The sequence below is a fragment of the Dipodomys spectabilis genome, unplaced genomic scaffold (genome assembly GCF_019054845.1).
Source record: "Dipodomys spectabilis isolate Male_0828 unplaced genomic scaffold, ASM1905484v1 ptg000021l, whole genome shotgun sequence".
Classification (NCBI taxonomy): Eukaryota; Metazoa; Chordata; class Mammalia; order Rodentia; family Heteromyidae; genus Dipodomys; species Dipodomys spectabilis.
The window spans coordinates 9,371,122-9,385,430 of NW_024870698.1; the positions used below are offsets into that span (position 1 = coordinate 9,371,122).

General features: G+C 33.1%; 1 protein-coding gene across 2 annotated transcripts in view; it reads left to right on the top strand.

Moving 5' to 3' along the window:
- The window catches only part of Stim2 (stromal interaction molecule 2), a 106,695-nt gene that overhangs the window by 73,271 nt on the left and 19,115 nt on the right, over nucleotides 1-14,309 (top strand). The window contains exons 4-11 of one of the 2 annotated variants that reach the window (XM_042674750.1): nucleotides 2,458-2,569; nucleotides 5,946-6,061; nucleotides 7,819-7,996; nucleotides 8,419-8,596; nucleotides 12,548-12,715; nucleotides 13,001-13,024; nucleotides 13,422-13,522; nucleotides 13,729-13,967. In XM_042674750.1, the coding sequence (XP_042530684.1) occupies nucleotides 2,458-2,569; nucleotides 5,946-6,061; nucleotides 7,819-7,996; nucleotides 8,419-8,596; nucleotides 12,548-12,715; nucleotides 13,001-13,024; nucleotides 13,422-13,522; nucleotides 13,729-13,967 (1,116 nt within the window). The remainder of the gene's footprint in view (nucleotides 1-2,457; nucleotides 2,570-5,945; nucleotides 6,062-7,818; nucleotides 7,997-8,418; nucleotides 8,597-12,547; nucleotides 12,716-13,000; nucleotides 13,025-13,421; nucleotides 13,523-13,728; nucleotides 13,968-14,309) is intronic. The other variant, XM_042674752.1, reaches the window with a different exon arrangement.

Below are 14,309 nucleotides of genomic sequence, written 5' to 3' on the forward strand. Positions count from 1 at the left end.
TGTTAGTTTGCAGCATACCCACCAGAAAGCAGGCACAGAAGGACATGGTATTTTTTTTTTTTTTTTGGTCCGTCGTGGGGCCTGAACTCTGGGCCTGGGCGCTGTCCCTCAGCTCTTCAGCTCAAGGCGAGTGCTCTACCATTTGAGCTACAGCGCCACTTCCAGTTTTCTGGTGGTCTATTGGAGATAGGAGTCTCACGGTCTCTCCTGCCCGGGCTGGCTTTGAACCATGATCCTCAGATCTCAGCCTTCTGAGTAGCTAGGATTACAGGCGTGAGCCACCAGTGCCCGGCAGGACATGGTATTTTTAAAAAAATGTTCTTTACAATGTAGGGAAGGAAGGAGTGAGAGTATAATCTGTTCTAAGAGTTGAAAGACAACTAGAATATGTGGACCAGATGAAGCTAATACAATATGCAAGTCCTGGTCATCAGAAGAGAAGGTGTTCAACAGACCCCACCAGAGACATCAGATAGAAAAAGAAGACTCAAGCTTCCTCCAAGTTCTGTGTTAGAATCTTGCTTTAAGTATTAATTTTAAATGAAACATCTTTAGAACACCACAATGTTTTGTTTTTTAGGTAGAATAATACTAGGACTTGTACATTTTAAATATGCATTCCTTCACACTTGATTTTTCTTCCTTTCTATACTCTCATTGCAAATGAAAAATATTTTGATGTGCTGTAGTGTTTAGATCATGGCCTGTTACTGTTGAACAATCAGACACGGAGAGAACCATATCCTGTTTTTTTGGCTGAGCATTTCGTGTGGGTGTGTGTGGTGCAGCTGTGCTATGGGTTTCTTGGCAGTCAAGATAAGGCAATTCTCAAAGCAGTGCATCTTGGATAGGAAGAAACGTAAGCATACAAAGGCTACTTTGAATGTATTAGATTCAGTGGAAAGCACCCAGGCCTGAGCTTTTGGCTGCTAGCCTCATTTATTTGGTTAAATACTGCAGCATTAGGCTCATATCCAAGCTCTATGACAGGGACACCTGAAGGGAGGGAACAGTAAGACAAATAATCAAAGTTTTGGCCCAATATAATATCACTTAATTTTAAATTATCATACAGTTTTAATGAGTTTTTAAAATTAACTATTTGTTGTTACTTTTTCTTTCTAAAGAACACATAATGAAAAAGGCAGAGGGGAAACCTAGCTTTGTTTGCAAATGTGAATTCATTCTCTGTAGTTAAAAAACAAGTTATTTTCTTAGATTAGTTTATACAGATAGACTTCCAGTTCTTCTTTTCTTTCTTACTTATTTTCTTCATTATGTTATTGTCATTTATTTTCTTGTTTGGTCTGTAGGCAATTTTGATTTCCCAAATCCTCAAATTAAATGGAGAGTTAAAAATATAACTCTTCACTTTTTGAACACACTTGGCGAATTCCCATTAGATTAACTCATGATTGTCCTTTCTACTCTATAGGCAAGCAAAGGCATCTGAATTGCTCCCAGTGTTTTAACTACTTGTTTATCTCGTTACTATTATTTAGTATTAATGCTTTCAGAGAAGTATAGTGTTTCGTTTTGTGGCCAGTTTGCCTGTCTTCTAATCGAGTTCTACTACTTACTCTCTTGGTCTCATTGGCTTTATTTTGTCATGGTTTCCATATTAGCACTTCTTTGTATATAAGAGATGTATTTTACAGACTATTCAATTTTCCTTTTTATTGAAATTAAAAAGACTTTAATAACTTAGCCCCTCTTTGATTTTCCAACTTGCCTGTTAAACACATTTAGTCTATTCATATCTTAAGTCTTTCATGTTAGCTTTCTTCTCCAATTAGGATGTTTTTCTTAGACCTTTGGATTGTGGTGCCCAGCAATTTTTAGGTCTCAGTTCAGATGTTAACTCTTCAGTGATGCTTACCTTGACATCTTTTCTTTCTTCTTTATAGCTAATCATTATCTAAAATTTTCCCCCATCTACTTGCTTCTTTTCTAAGTTGTCCCAACTGCACCTTTGCCAGAGAAACTTAAGTTCTACTTGGACAAATATCCATCTTGTTTGGTGCCAGTGGCCTCAGTGGTTACACTACAACCTGACATTCAGAAGGTTTATCACAGTATTATATGAGTGGATGGTTAGGTGAAGGAATTCACAAGTTATAACTGTTAAATTTTCTACAACCAGGGAAGTGATGGGTTATTTTATTCTGTACAAACTTTGTATATAGGTGCTTATTTTAGAACTAGTCATGCTAATATTTGTCATATATTATATATATGTATATATATATTTGTTTTAGCTTGTAAGCCTTTACGGATAAAAGGTTTTTCTTTAATTTTTTTTTTTTTTTGCTTCTCTGCATAGAGTGCTAAATATTCTTTTTAATACTTTCTGTTGATTAAATTGAATAAAAACTGAATTCAACATCTTTACAGCAAATGCACAGATTTTGAAAGCATTGTATTTACAATATACATATTTCTCTTAATATCTTGTAGTTCATAATTGGACCCTTGAAGATACCCTTCAGTGGTTGATAGAATTTGTTGAACTTCCACAATATGAAAAGAATTTTAGAGACAATAATGTCAAAGGAACAACACTTCCCAGGTGAGTCTTTGTTACTTCTGTGGCTAACGGTACAAAGAAAATATTATAAATATATCCATTCTTAAATATTTTTAAGATGTGTATGACCAAGTTTTATAAAATTTTATTTTACTTTATTTGTAGTGCTGAGCATCTAACCCAGGGCATTGCATATGTTAGTCAAGTGCTCTACCACTGAACTATATGCTAAGCCTCTCATGTTTTTCTTTTCTAAGTAACCAACTGCTTTAAAACTTTCTTCTCACTGGCAGCTGGTGGCTCACACTTTTAATCCTGGCTACTCTGAAGGTTCTGACCTAAGAATCACAATTCAAAAGCCAGCTGTGCATGAAAGTCCATGAGCCTCTTATCTCCAGTTATCCACCAGAAAACCAGAAGTGGCTCTGTGCTCAAAGTGATAGAGCACTAGATTTGAGCTCTTTGCTCAGGGATAGTGCTCAGACTTAGAGTTTAAGCTTCAGGCCCCCCCCTCCCCCAAACAAACAAAATAAAACAACAGAAAAAAATCTCTTGTTCTCAAGGAGAATAATTTTAGAGAGGGTCAAGTATATTATTTATAGATATATTATTTATGTATATTATTTATAGATAAGCATCAAAGGGTCAACCTTTGACTACTTAGAATAAGGAAAATTTATTTGATATTGATCATTTTAATAAAGATTCTTATTTGAATGGATTAATATACATATCTTTCATAATAGGTGTTCCTTTAATGATAACTACTGATAGTGGCTACAAATTTATATTTCAGTTAAAAATTAAATTTTCTAAAAAAATAGTTAACAGTTATTTTAAAATATATATTACGTAGAAGGACCTTATTTCATCTAATCTACATGATTAAAATGAGGTATATATTGTCATCAACCATTATAGGCCAAAAAGAAAGGTAAGATACAAGTTAAATATTTATTTTGCCTAAAGTAGCATTTAAACACAAACAGATCTACAATCAAAGCCCAGGTTGTTTAATGATTCCTTAAGTATTTGGAGCCAGTTGCTAGTTTCTTAAATTATATATTCAAAAACTTAATTAATTAATATAATAATCTTCAAAGATTTAAATGGAAAATTTTTAATGTCTCTACCAGAACCTATGTTCCATTTTTTACCAAATTGATTCCTTCATCAGAAGAGATTCTTATCTCTTATTTCAGTATATTTACTGTATGTGATGAAATAATTGCATTATATACTTTGTAACTTTGCTTACATGTCTGGTTGAAATAAACAGCATTTATTACTTTGAGATTTGTATTTTTCACATTAGGTGGGAAGTTGTTATATTTGTTAAGATATATTCTCAGTAAAAAATCTGTATTTTTAATTTGTTTATACATGAGTAGAATGATGTGAAATTATGAGGATTAAAGTTAATTCATCAAATACTAAGTATCTTTTATGTGGATGGTGCAAATAAGTGCTAGAAACAATTTAAATAAAACAGATTATTATTTTAAATGAAACAAGTTTCTAGGTTAAGTCAGGTTAGAGCATTAAAATGAGATTAGGCTTTTTAAATTTATATATATATATATATGTATATATATATATATATATTTTACTCTGGATATGAAGAATTCATGGTTTTTAATATTGTCTTTTGGGAAACTAGGTGGATTCATGTTTAAAGTTATAACTACTTTTTTTTTGGCTACGTAAGGGTTATTAGAGATACCTGAAATTCTGTTTTAAAATTATAGAGACAATAATCACATACTTATCAAGATCAAATTTTTAAAATAATGAATGCATCTATGGAAAAAAGTGATGAATGTAGACATTTTCAGGTCATCCCACTAGAGCTTTTTTGAATGGAATGGAAGGAAAAATAGTAAAAGTACTTTTGTATGGCAGTGATGATCTAAAGGGCATTTTAAAAAATGGAAAGTAGAGTTATTGCATTCTCAAGTTTTTTAGAAGACCCATCAGAGTTTCTGTAATCTTTCACACTGAGAAGTACACATATCTTTACCTCCCCCTCTTCCTCCTTTCTTCCCTCCCTCTTTCTTTGTTTCTTTTTCCTTTTCTTTTTTCTTTCACTCTCTTTTCTTTCATTTTCTTTTCGTTTTCTCTCTTTCCTTTTCTTCTTTTCTTGTGCTGTCTGGGGCTTAAACTCAGGACCTAGGTATTGTCCCTGAGCTGTTTTGCTCAAGGCTAGCACTCTACTGCTTGAGCCATAGTTCCGTTTCCAGCTTATTTTTGGTAGTTAATTGGAGTCTCATGGATTTTCCTGCCTGGGCTGGCTTCAAGCCACAATCTTCAGATCTGAACCTTCTGAGTAGGATTACATGCTTAAGCCACCAGCCCTTGGCCCCATATCTTGTTAAAAAAATATAATGGTTCACTGTAGTATTTGGGATAATGCGTATGTGGACTTGAATTTTTATCTCTGACAAGTTCTGGATGCAAGTTACTTTGACCTCAGATAAATATCTTCATTGATAAACTAGAGATGTTACATACATTATAAGGTTTTCTTGATTATTAATTAAGCCCTTGTCATTGTTAATTCTGTTAGTATTATTAGGTTTTTATTATAAACTTGTTACTAGCATCATACTTGGTTAAGAACTCTTAGTTGAACAGTAGGTTGCTTTGATTTGTAGTCCCAAAGTGATCTTACTACCTTAGCCACCTTTGTTTCCCTATGCACTTTGTTTTTTTGCTAATAGAATGTTTCTTATTACTTACTACATAAATCTTTCTACTTACCCACTCCAACCCCAAAAGGGTTTATACTTTCCACTTATATCTTTTCCTTTTTCAAACAGGCTGAATATTAGAATGTAATGATATGTTTTAGATACTTTTAAACAAATGTGGCATGACCTAAATTGAGAAAAATTTAAAGTTAATATAAGTTACACCTGGTTTTGTTTTTTTTGAATGAAATGACAGTAAAATATCAATTAATGATTATAAAATACAACTTTATAAATTTCTAAATCATAGTAAGTTATAGTAGAAAGTAACCTTTAAAAGTAACCCATCAAGGGGCCGGGAAGGTGGCTCAGTGGTAGAGTGCTTGCTTTGCATGCATGAAGCCCTGGGTTCGATTCCTCAGCACCACATAAGCAGAAAAACCTGGAAGTGGCACTGTGGCTCAAGTGGAGCACTCCCCTTGAGCTGAAGAGCTGAGGGACAGCGCCTAGGCTCAGAGTTCAGGTCCACAACCAATCAAAAAAAAACAAAAACAAAACAAGTAACCCATCAATATAACAACTAAAATATTAATATATAGGAATCTTTGAATAGGAAGTTTTTAACAGTGATCATTAATATGTAAAGTATTTAATGTGGTGTTTAAATATTTAAATTTATGTACTAGAAATACTTTAACTTAACATGTATATGTGTTTTAAATGAACAGGATAGCAGTGCATGAGCTTTCATTTATGATTTCTCAGTTGAAAATCAACGACCGGAGTCATAGACAGAAACTTCAGCTCAAGGCTCTGGATGTGGTTTTGTTTGGACCTCTGACACGTTAGTATCTCTTACTAAGAATATGATGCAGAAACTGTCTCTGTGTAAGGAGAAAGTAAGAGAGATAGTTGACTGTTAGTAATCGTCTGTTAACTGTGGAAGAAATGTAATACTATCTTTTTAAATTTTAAATTATATTGTAAAAGTGTTGTACAGAGGGGTTACAGTTACATATCTAAGGTAATGACTACTTCTTTTTGAATGGTGATACTGTCTCGAAATACAGATTTATAAGATGAAATTTTCTTCCCCTGAAACATTCAATGTGGTTTCTAAAACTAGTTGCTAATCTAAAAAGTTGTTAAGGTATGATAATTTAGAATTTCTAAATTTAAAACCTTGATCTTTGCAATACTTTTACTATTATTGTTATTATGCTTGGATTTTTACTGAAGAAGGTAAGAAATGTAGCAATTTAACTGTCCTGATGACAGGAAGTCATCAAGAAAGGGATTTTTTTTTTAGATATCAAAAACAAAGACCTAGAGGAAGTGTCATGAAGAGTATTCTGGTAGGAGCACAAGGTGAATATAGCTGTTTGATTACTTTGAAGAGGAACATTTAAGAAAGTGTGATGTCATATTTGTAAAGAAAATAAATCTTGTATTTCTTTACTTTGGCAGGAATATTTTTCTCCAGAAGGAGGTTTAATTTCACATTTCAGAAATTTTTGGAGGAAAATGTTTGAAGAATATACACTTTATAGGAATTACAGTTTTTGTTTTAGAAGCTAAAAAGGAATAAAAAATAGTACAAGTGACTTTCACATTTGACAGAGTAGGAAGACAATATTTATTCTACTTGAATTCTGGAGTTAGGAGATTTTGGGGTTTTTGTGAAAACTTTTGGTGGATGAGCTTCCACGACTTTTTACTAGTGGTTGTTTTTTGCCTTGGGCTGAGAGCAGCTGGTGAAACATCTGGAACTCTCCTTTGTGATAATTGGTAGAAATTACAAACTCTAGGAAATGAAACACTGCTAAATGCCAAGTGGTCCACAGATAGGATCATTTTACTTCCTTTTTCTTTGTCCTGAGTTCCTCACTGAGTCTACCGAGGGATTGTCTTTGATGACATTCTCATTTTTTTCAAGTGAATGCTTAGTGAAATAGAATTTGTATCGATATGTACTTTGGTCATGAATATTTATATCCCCTTTATTAATCTGAGAACAAGCAGCTTTCTAACTCAAAGAATATGATGTTTTTAAGTCATTTGAAAAGAATCAAACTGGTCTCAAAGGATGTTATAGACAAATATTTTAATAAGCCAGTTGAGAAGTTAATGAGGCACTACTTTTTATGTGTTTAGGAATATTTGAATGAATGAGAACCATGATCAGATACCTATGCTAGATTCATAAAAACATGTTGTCAAGCTAGCAGAGATACATTTAAAAGGAGCCTTTTCTTCTATCTTTTCCACTTTGTGGTACTTACTATGGAGTTTGGGACATGTCCATCTATTTGTTGTTATTCCAAAGTGGTTGTTATTTCAACCAGAGTCAGAGAATAGGGCTCATAGTTGAAGTAGAGCCATGGTGTGTCTTTGTACATTATCTTTGCCCTTCTGAAGATTCAGTATAACAGGTAAGCTAATAAGCATAGGAGTATCTGCAAATAGAAATCTTACAAGAGTAGAATTTGTATATGGGAAAGATTTTTTTAAATGCTTTTAGATATCTGCTAGTTTTTTAAATGCCTATATATTTAAACCATGTTATACTAATATAGTAATTATATGTAATTTTCTTTATAGGCCCACCTCATAACTGGATGAAGGATTTTATTCTTACAGTTTCTATTCTAATTGGTGTTGGAGGATGCTGGTTTGCTTATACACAGAATAAAACATCAAAAGAACATGTTGCAAAAATGATGAAAGACTTAGAGAGTCTACAAACTGCAGAACAAAGTCTTATGGACTTACAAGAGAGGTAAATTATAAACTCTTGTTTATATAGGGAAAGCAGTTTGTAAAAAACATAATGTAAGCATGTATATAAATACATATAGGTTAATATACAAATAAAATATTCTCATTTTGTATTATTAGAAATAAGAAGTAAATCAAAATATAAGTAGGATTATATTTTTAGTTTGATTTAAATAATGATGAATTTCTAAAAAGTCCCTTTGCAGAGAGTATTTTCCTCTTGTTCCTGTCTGGAGCCCAAAGTAACCAAATAACTGTATAGTAGGTTGCCTGATTTTTTTTAATCCAAGTTTAAGATGAATAGAAAATACCGTGAAATGTAATTAAAATCTGTATTAAATTGCATGACAATACTTTTTCCTTCATCAAAAGTGGAGTTCTGGAAATTTTTATAAGAAATTTAAATTTTTGTTGTTTCCTAAGGCTTGAAAAAGCACAGGAAGAAAACAGAAATGTTGCTGTAGAAAAGCAAAATCTAGAGCGCAAAATGATGGATGAAATCAATTACGCCAAGGAAGAGGCTTGTCGGCTGAGAGAGCTCAGGGAGGGAGCTGAGTGTGAACTGAGCAGACGGCAGTATGCAGAGCAGGAATTGGAGCAGGTACTTACACTTTGTAAAAAGCGATTGTTAGGATTTTAATTGCTACTCTGAGGAGCTAGGTCACAATCTACAGTTCCATTGTATACTGTTCCTCAGTATAACTGAATAACCGAATCATTAGTTTATATTGTTAACATTGATCAAAGTCCATATATTAAAATAACAGAGTGGCAACTAGATGATAATCATCATGTTCATTATTTTGAGAAATCCAATTTCATGTTATTAATTTGCTTTGGTATATTTGAAATGTTTACTTGACATCTGTAACATGTTGAATTTATGTCACCTAGTAAAGTACATCTAATGTTGAACTTTTCTAAAGGTGAAAGATCTCTTCTTAGGTAGCCATTTATTTGATTCTTTTAAATGGTTTTAGAGCATAATCTGCTAAGCTTCAAAGCTGTCTGAAAAATGTCCTATCTATGATCTGTTTTCTGTTACTAGAAATAGAATATAGTAAAAATTCAGGCGTTCAACAGTCTTTTAAGACAGGTAAGGTTCTGAGAGAGTTTAATTATATATATATATATATATATATATATATATATATATATATATATATATATGTTCATTTTCTACTCCTGCTATAAAAATTATAATAATCTTGATGTAAATAGACATAGACTGATTTTCTTGAAGTTCTAGAGGATAATCTGGTACATATATATTTTTTGTGTAACATTATTTTCCCTAAAACCAAGATAATTGATGACTAATAATGACACTTTTTATTTTTTGTGAATTAAGTAGGTTTTTTGTTTTGTTTTGTTTTGTTTTTGTTGGTCATTGGTCTTGAACTCTGGGCCAGGGCGCTGTCCTTCAGCTCTTGAGCACAAGGCTAGGGCTCTACCACTTGAGCCACAGTGCCACTTCTGGTTTTCTAGTGGTTAATTGGAGATAAAAGTCTCATGGACTTTTCTGCCTGGGCTAGCTTTGAATTGCAATCCTCAGATCTCAGCCTCCTGAATAGCTAGGATTACAGGTGTGAGCCACCAGTGCCCAGCTGATTTAAGTAGTTTTTATACCACTTAATTTGTTCTTTAAAAACTCTCAAAGACTTTAGTCAGGACAAGAACTGATAGTCTACATTCTACATAAGATGATAAAGCTCAGGAGGAAAGACACTTACTGAAGGTTTCAGAGATAATAAATAATAAAGTTGGAGAAGCCAGGTTTTCAGATATTTCTTTCTGGTACACAATGTTACTTATTGCTGTTTATTTTTAACATACTAAATTATTATAATTATATATATATATATATATATATTTTTTTTTTTTTTTTCCCCCCCTCAGTCCTGGGGCTTGAACTCTAGACTTGGGCAGTATCCCTCAGCTCTTCAGCTCAAGGCGAGTGCTCTACCACTTTAGCCACAGTGCCACTTCCAGTTTTCTAGTAGTTTACTGGAGATAAGAGTCTCAGGGACTTTCCTGCTCGGGCTGGCTTTGAACCGTGATCCTCAGTCCTGAGTAGCTAGGATTGCAGGCGTGAGCCACTGGCGCCCGGCTTATAATTATATTTTTAAGTAGTAAATCATCATTTGACAAAGTTATTAACTACTCCATTTCACTTTGTCCAGTCTCACAAATAACAATGTAATTTCAAAGTAAGGATTGGAACTTGGGTCAAATAATAGATTTATGTTAAATGTGCATGTGTTGAGTTTTTAGGGGGAATAAATTTATGGAAATGTTATTAAGAACAATCTAAAGTCACTAAGAACACATTTAACATAGAAACTATTTACTGAATTCATTTTTCCTACAAGGTTTTCACTGAAGTTATTCTTTATAATCATATTATAGAGATTCTCTGTATACTACCTTAGAAATGAAAATTGTGTAAAAGGTTTAGTTTTAGAGTTTTATGAGAAAAAGAACTTGCCAGTGTACACTTTGTAGTGTTATGGGGAACTGCATTTCACAGAATAAAGGTGGCAAAATTCTCTCTTCCTGAGAGTTTAGTAAGGATGGCCACACAGCTTACCCAACTGTCTTGTTAAACCGTTCGGCCCCCCACATACATTGCAGAGGGACTTGTGCCAGGCAGATGCACAATGACTTAAGCCAGGCAGGCATTGCCTAGAATTTGCTTCTTTCAAGGAAGTCTTATTTTAATGTTTCTCTTAAAAATTATTTATTATATATATTATATATATTTATATACAGGAGATTGTTTCTATTTTCTCATTTTGAATGGTTTAGTATTGTGATTATTTTAAAAACCTTTGGAGTTTAAAAAGATAGTATACAAGAAAATCTAAAAAAAGAAATGTTTTTCTGCATAATTCTTTCTCCACAGTATCTGACAGCTGTTCTGTTTCTTTATCAGAAGTTTGTGTATAGTCCTCTTCTTAGTTTATTCTGGCACATGATACAGTTTATTTAAATAAGCTGGGTTTGTTCAGGTCAAACATTCCTTTGCACTTTAGTTTAGGAATAGTGTTACCTTAGTTAGCCTTAGCTTAAAAAGCAGTTAACTGCAGTTACTGTGCATTAGTGAGAGGAAGCTCTGTAGTTCACTCATAGCTTTGAAGTTCTTGAATTAAGCATAAAAATTCTATATTGTCCAAATTCTACCATGTGTCATCATACATCTTTAGATTGCATTCTTGATGGTTTTTTTTTTTTTGGGGTCCGGTAGTGGGGCCTGAACTCTGGGCCTGGGCTCTTCAGCTCAAGGCTAGCGCTCTACCACTTGAGCCACAGCGCCACTTCCGGCTTTTTTCTTTTTGCTTATGTGGTGCTAAGGAATCGAACCCAGGGCCTCGAGCATGCAAGGAAAGCGCTCTACCACTGAGCCACCTTCCCAGCCCTCTTGATGGTTTTTAACTTAATTATTCCAAAAATGGAACCTCCCTGCTTCCCTTCCTCCTTCCCTCCTCTAAAAGCTGGGAGGGCAAGATACATCTTTATGCTGAAGGGTATGTATAGTATAGTTTCTCAAGGAAGAAAACCAAGCAAGATTCTCAATCAGAATCCATTCCTTTGAAATTTGCACGTGATCTACAGATGCTTGCTCTCTACTTGCCAGTATGTTAGAAATAGTAAATTAAGTAGAAGAGATAAAGTAGACTAAAATAGGCAAGTATTAAAGAGAAGTAACTCCTTTACAGTTGAGTGTTGATGGCTCATGCCTGTAATCATAGCTACACAGGAGACTGGGATCAGAGGATTGTGGTTCAAAACCAGCTGGAGCAAGAAAGTCTGTAAGACTCTTATGTACAGTTAACTAACAAAAGAGCTGGAAATAAAGCTGTGGCTCAAGTGGTAGAGTACTAGCCTTGAGTGAAAAAGCTAAGGGACAGCACCTAGGTTCTGAGTTCAAGCGCCAAGACTGATACAAAAAATAAAATATTTTAGAAAAACTAAAGAAAAAAGTATAAATAATAATTACTTTAAAAATGAGTGTATAGTTAAGTAACTAAATAGAGTTTTCTGGGAACATTAGAAGACATAATATAACATGTATCCATCTGATTTTGCATATATCTTCATACCCTAGTTTATACACAAAAATATTTCTTATGGGAAAATATGATCAGTTTTAATTTGCATATATGTCATGAATTTTTGTTCAGGTGAACTTTAAACTATGAAATAGAAAAACTAAATGTTGTAGCTAAAGATATATATGTACACACATATATACACACATATAACACACACATACATATACACATGTGTATACATGCACATACATTTACACATACATACATATACATATGTGTATATATGTACACATGTATATGCCTTCTCTGGCTTCACAGTTTTGTTTAGTGAATTTAAGATGCACTTAAGACTTCAGCTTTAGTTTGTGAGAGATAGAGTATATTTAGACAAGGATTTAAAAAGTTATTTGTAAAGAATGTAAATAAAATTGTTTTTGTTTTAGTACTGTTTACTATAAAATACTTTAATCTGTTCTCTTTCGTGCTTTCTCTTCAAGGTTCGAATGGCTCTAAAAAAGGCTGAAAAAGAATTTGAACTGCGGAGCAGCTGGTCTGTCCCAGATGCTCTTCAAAAATGGCTTCAATTAACACATGAAGTAGAAGTTCAGTACTACAACATCAAAAGACAGAATGCTGAAATGCAGTTAGCTATTGCTAAGGATGAGGTACTCTTTTTTTGTTTGTTTGTTTCAAAGTTTACTAAATTTGTTTCTTAGGCTATATCCTAGTGATACTAATCAACTTAGATAAAAAAAGAACTGAATAAAAGTTGATTGTTTTCTTGAGTTAGAGTTTATTGTGTAAATTGATTCTTGGAATTACAGGCATTAAAGTAAAATCACTCTATGTAGACAAGTGTATATATAGCTTTCAAGATAACCTTGGTGTACTTTCAAAGTTATCATTATCATCATTTCTTAAATGTTTTATACAGAGCTTTTCTCCTCTAGGTTGCTGCTTCCTATCTGATTCAGGTTAGTAGTTACTAGAAATTAATGTTTGCACTTACTGTGTGAAATAAGAGTAAGTCTTAATCTGAATTCTCAACAAAAAATGCTCAGTTCACTCACTAACATCTCAAGTAGTATGATGTAGTTAATAGTTTTCTATTAGTGTTAATAGAAGATTCAGGTCTTCTCTGAACCATAGAAATGAAAAAACTTCTGCAGAACCAAGTTTTGATTACATTGGTTAGCTTAGGAAAGCATGCTTTTTCTTATATTTTCTTTTTGGAAAACAAGGCTATATCTTGGCTAATAATCTTGGTTTATGATTATTAATATACTCAGAACCAAAATCAACTTCATTAACAAATATATGTTTTGTTTTGGTAAACATAGCTTTATTATTTTTGCTTCTTTGGTTTTTTAGGCAGAAAAAATTAAAAAGAAGAGAAGCACAGTCTTTGGGACTCTGCATGTGGCACATAGCTCCTCCCTAGATGAAGTAGACCATAAAATTCTGGAAGCAAAGTAAGAATGTTATATCCTTCTGGATATTTACTATTGTTTTAAAATACATACTTTTCAGAAAATGTATATTTAAATCACATATTAATCATACAAAATTACATAATTTAAGCTAATTTTAAAATTTGGTCATTAGCTATTGATGCAATTGATTGCTGTTTTTCAAAGCCTCTTTGATCCAACAAGTAATTCCTGCACTGATTTTTTAGGAAAGCTCTCTCAGAGTTGACAACTTGTTTACGAGAACGTCTTTTTCGCTGGCAACAGATTGAGAAGATCTGTGGTTTTCAGATAGCCCATAACTCGGGACTCCCCAGCCTGACGTCTTCCCTTTATTCAGATCACAGCTGGGTAGTGATGCCCAGAGTCTCCATTCCACCCTACCCAATTGCTGGGGGGGTAGATGACTTAGATGAAGACACACCCCCAATAGTGTCTCAATTTCCTGGTAAGTAATCACTTCAGCAAAAAGTAGTATGGTTTTTAAAGAAACTCCCTATCATGTCTTTTGAGGAATTACGTACTTTGAAATGTGTGACACAGATACTTTCATTCTTCTTTTTCTCCAATTTGTTGTTAATAATTTAATTGTTTACTGTTTAAGAATTGTGCATGTGGTGTGTGTATATTTTTTATGCAAGTATATTAACAATATTTTTATATTTGTGTATTTACATATTTTATAGATTATTCAGAAGTGAGTGCTTGTTTCACTTGCTTATTTGATCACAAATATTTATTTGAGCAACTGTTACATATAACTCATTGTACTCAACAAGTTTAAAATATA